The 4,307-nt window shown below is 32.5% G+C and overlaps 1 protein-coding gene across 1 annotated transcript in view; it reads right to left on the bottom strand.

The window, feature by feature from the left end:
* LOTGIDRAFT_123579 (hypothetical protein) overlaps nt 1-3,602 on the bottom strand; it is a gene marked incomplete at both ends in the record, with an annotated part of 13,094 nt that extends 9,492 nt beyond the window's left edge. The window contains 3 exons of the mRNA XM_009060811.1: nt 401-518; nt 910-1,101; nt 3,450-3,602. Of these exons, the coding sequence (XP_009059059.1) occupies nt 401-518; nt 910-1,101; nt 3,450-3,602 (463 nt within the window). The remainder of the gene's footprint in view (nt 1-400; nt 519-909; nt 1,102-3,449) is intronic.
* Nucleotides 3,603-4,307: the final 705 nt, after the last annotated feature.

Here is a 4,307-nt window from a genome sequence, read left to right as displayed (position 1 = left end):
CACATTTTGGGGATGCGTGTAGGCCGTGGGCCACGTAACCAACCATCAATGAATCATGGAATTAACAATGAGAAACATGCAATTTTTTATTTATTTATTCATTTATTCAATATATTTCAATGTGTATTGCAAATAACAGACATATTTGACATTAAATCACTGTTTCACACAAGGTCAGACCTTGTTAACGATTTGATTGGTTAGATTCATTTTGACTTTGATATAACAGTGTGGATATAACGGGTCTCGATATCAAAATAGGCAGCAATAATCTGTGGGCCACAACGACAGTGACAAGAGCAAACGAAGCATTTGGTCGCAGGCCGCATTTCCTTCAAATTTTACATGACGCCACAGGCTGTAGGTTGCACAGGCCTGGTATATAGAATGAATAACTTACCAAGGAGTAGTATGACTACACCAAAGGCAATACTACGAGCTATCCAGGGGTTGGTCTGACCTATTAATTCCATGATTGATTCCCCAAAACCCATCACTGACAGGGAACAGCTTACAGCCTGGAAGGAGAAACAAGAAAATTATCATGGGTAATAAAAAAAGAAGTGTAGGTGCCAGCCTCCAAGTACAGGGGGTGGGGGTAAGATGGGTACAGATAGGGGGCAGAATGATTTAATGGGTGGGTGGGGATTTGGTAGAAGTGCTGAAGAACTGCCATATCGGCAAGCCTTTCATTGATATGAGGGAGCTATGTCCCCCGAAAATTAAAATAACAAAATAGGATTGATGCATTCGGACACATTTGTTAGGGGCAAAATCATCTTTTGAAATTTTTAAGAATTGCGATGGGGCTACAATCTGGGAGAATTTTGTTTTTATGGGAATTCTATTCTCTTATAACTGTTAAACAGACATGATTTGCTCAAAAGTCGTAGATGTCAAAATACTTACCTGAGCAAAACAATAGACTATTCCAATACTGCCTCCAATTCTCCCCCCTAATACGTGTGAAATAAGAAAATAGACTCCTCCTCCTTCCATTCGACATCTTTCACAGACTCCAATAGCACTAAGAGCTACGATTAATACCACTGATACAGATAGAAACACAGTAACAATAGATAAACCTATACCAGCATTACCCTGTAACAATAAAATATTATTATTATCTCCCCTTAATAGATAGAAATACAGTAACAATAGATAAACCTATACCAGCATTACCCTGTAACAATAAAATAATTAGTTAAATGATAATTCTGAGCCACACAATACTTAAAGATAGCTTGCAAGGTAACATACGCCCACTACCAGCTGTCAGAAATAATAACAAATCTTAATAATGAATTTTCAAATAATCTTAAAATCATCTATAAGTCAAGGCAAAAACCTGAAACAGTTCATAAAATCATCATCAAATTCAAACATGAACAATCGCTGTACATACAAGGGCAATAACTCTCAATTTCTAAATTGACCAAGATCTCATTTATATATATATTATATAGTTTCATCAAGATTGAATAAAAACTGTAGTCTCTATTGTGCCTGCGAACCGAATTTGACAAGTTTTTACTAAGTCGAGTGCAATAACTCCGAAAACCCTTCATCCAGTTGTTACCAATTACGAACTTGGGCAGACGGACTGCAAACAGGGGCGATGGCAATATACTTCCACATTTCCATGTGGGTGCATCAAAAACTTAATCAATAAATACCAGTACCTTTATTTAGCCTGATGATTAGCTAGTTAAATAAATTCATCCAATCAGCATGTAGAATTTATATATTTATGTAAGGTATATGAATGTTTATCTGCCGTAACGAATGATTTCCGCTTGTCTCAAATTCAAAACATTAAAAATATACGTTCAATATTAAAATAGGTCAGCCTTATTATACACAGTGTGATGTGTGTTTAAAACTATTATTATGTTTTGTTGTTTCTATGCATAAACGGACGTGAGTTTAGAAATTTCAATAAGATAAAATCTTAGAAATTGTTTGATATATATCAAGTATCGCATCAAAAAAAATTTTGACAATAATCAATAAATATGAAGATAGCTTTCTACCGTAAATGTTTCTAGGTGACGCTTATATACGCTGTATAAAACCAAAATTTCATGTTTTTTTACAAAAAGGACAACTTTGACAAATTAACATACTAACAATCTATATGCATATAAATGTAGCGTGGTTTACAATCAACTTTGTCATAATTAAGATAATCTAAAAGATGGGGCCTGGTTTGGTAACAACTTTGTCATAATTATAAAATTTCTCACTGACAACTTCTACATTTACTACAAATTCTTATTGTGAGATTATTTGTGGGACAGGGCAGGGTTCAATTTGAAAAATTGGTGATTGAAAAATTTGATGAGCAATTTATCATACAAAATTGTAGATTCGGCTAATCAAGTTAATTTTTGTTTTGCAATTTTGGTAGAAATTTAAATGTTCCAGTAGCAAACCTTTGAATAGATAATTTTAGGTGCAATATAGCCTATTTTGGTGCTGGTGTACCTGGTAACTTCATTTCAAATATAGAATTTGATTTGATTTGCTGTTCTTCGTGATAAATTTTAATTTTGGCTAATCAAGGTAATATTGGATAACAAAAGGATTCATTTTGAATTGCAAACTGCAATATGATAACGCTTAAATTGAAAACTGTAACGGGGCCCATGAGACAATATGAAGCTATCAACATTAGAAGCTACCAGTCTGACCTAAATAAAGATACTGGTTTGGCTTATAACACCCATATGGTTTTATTTAATATGCATAATTTATAATATATTCAAATTAAAACATTTTAACTGCGGGTATAAATAGTTATTATGATTCACAATGTAATGTTTAAATATCAGCCCACAGTGTCCTGCTTATACCCCACTTTATTTCAAATTAAAATATCATGGGCATTTCATCTTTAATTCATTGTATTAGATTAAATTAGATTAAAACTTTGATGTATAAATGAAAGGGGAAAATGCCAGTCTTTACTTCATATTGAATACAGCATAACATGGAAAAAACTCTGTTATTGGTACAGTGGAGCCTCGTTTATCTGCACCTTTCAGTTCCCGATAAAATCGTGCGGTTTAACAAATTTCTGGTTTATTGAAACAGTCCATGCCATAACTAGAGTTATGTTCCTTCCTGTCAAGAAACCTGTCAAGTGTCACGTACGCAACATGTGATAGACATTACATCGTGAAGATGTATAATTTCTCATTTCAATAACAAAGCATGATAATACCAATCAAACATTCCTTAAAATTACGATCGTTAATTTATAAACATAAATTTCGTGCCGTAACTTTGTAACATTACGAAAAAAGCGTGCGGATATCGGGGATTATCGGCAACCAGATAAACGCTGCTAGACTGTTGTATAAATGATTAGGGACAGTGCCTGTTTAACATGAAATAATCCCACTCAATATCAACTGTACTAAGATAAGAAAGTATATCTCACTTACCACAATCCATCCCATACGTAAAAAGATGACCACAGACAATATATTAATCAAACATGAGGTAAATACACCATCCCACGTACCAAATAATACAGGTGCTGATATAAAAAAGTTGGATTTCCACCATGGAATATCAGAAATTTCCTGAAAATATAAAAAATCAAACTTTTTAAAGATGGATTTCCTTGTTTTTTAGTGTCAAATTATGCAAACTAATTGATTAATTGGTGTTTCTAATGAATTATCATGTATTCTTAATCATACCACTATGTTCTTATCGCATATAAAATAAGTTTTAACCAATCATAAATGTTCATGTTTGTACAGTCTGGATAAACAAACAAGACATTTTGACCTTTCTTGATCGGTCACTCATCCGAATTCTGTTGGTAATTCTCCTCTAATTTAGCTAATAATGAATAATTTTAGACATGTGAGACAAACTGGTATTTTTCCAAGTCATTAGAACACCTCTACTTTCTATTCATATAAGTATAAGCATTTTCATTCTCATAAATGAAAAAAAGGAAACCCATCTTTAAAGGAGAAAGATTCCCTCAGACTGGATTGTAAAGGAGCAAATCAGTAAGAAAATGTTAATGTAAAAAATATCCCTCATATAAATTGAGATGGTGTTATGATCCATATTATTTATTAACAAATTTTAACCGTTTTTGTAAATTAAAACAAAATTCGAAACTTTTATTTAGGTGGATTTCACTCATTTGTGTTCACAATCTGAATTCTTACAGTAACATTATTCAAGTTTCTTTTAATTTCATTAGATATTATCTACATTATATATACACTGATATAATTATATTCATTTTTTAATGTATCTCCATTATGGGACTCCATCTG

Source organism: Lottia gigantea (assembly GCF_000327385.1).
Source record: "Lottia gigantea unplaced genomic scaffold LOTGIsca_44, whole genome shotgun sequence".
Lineage (NCBI taxonomy): Eukaryota > Metazoa > Mollusca > Gastropoda > Lottiidae > Lottia > Lottia gigantea.
This window is presented reverse-complemented; position numbering and strand designations above follow the sequence as displayed.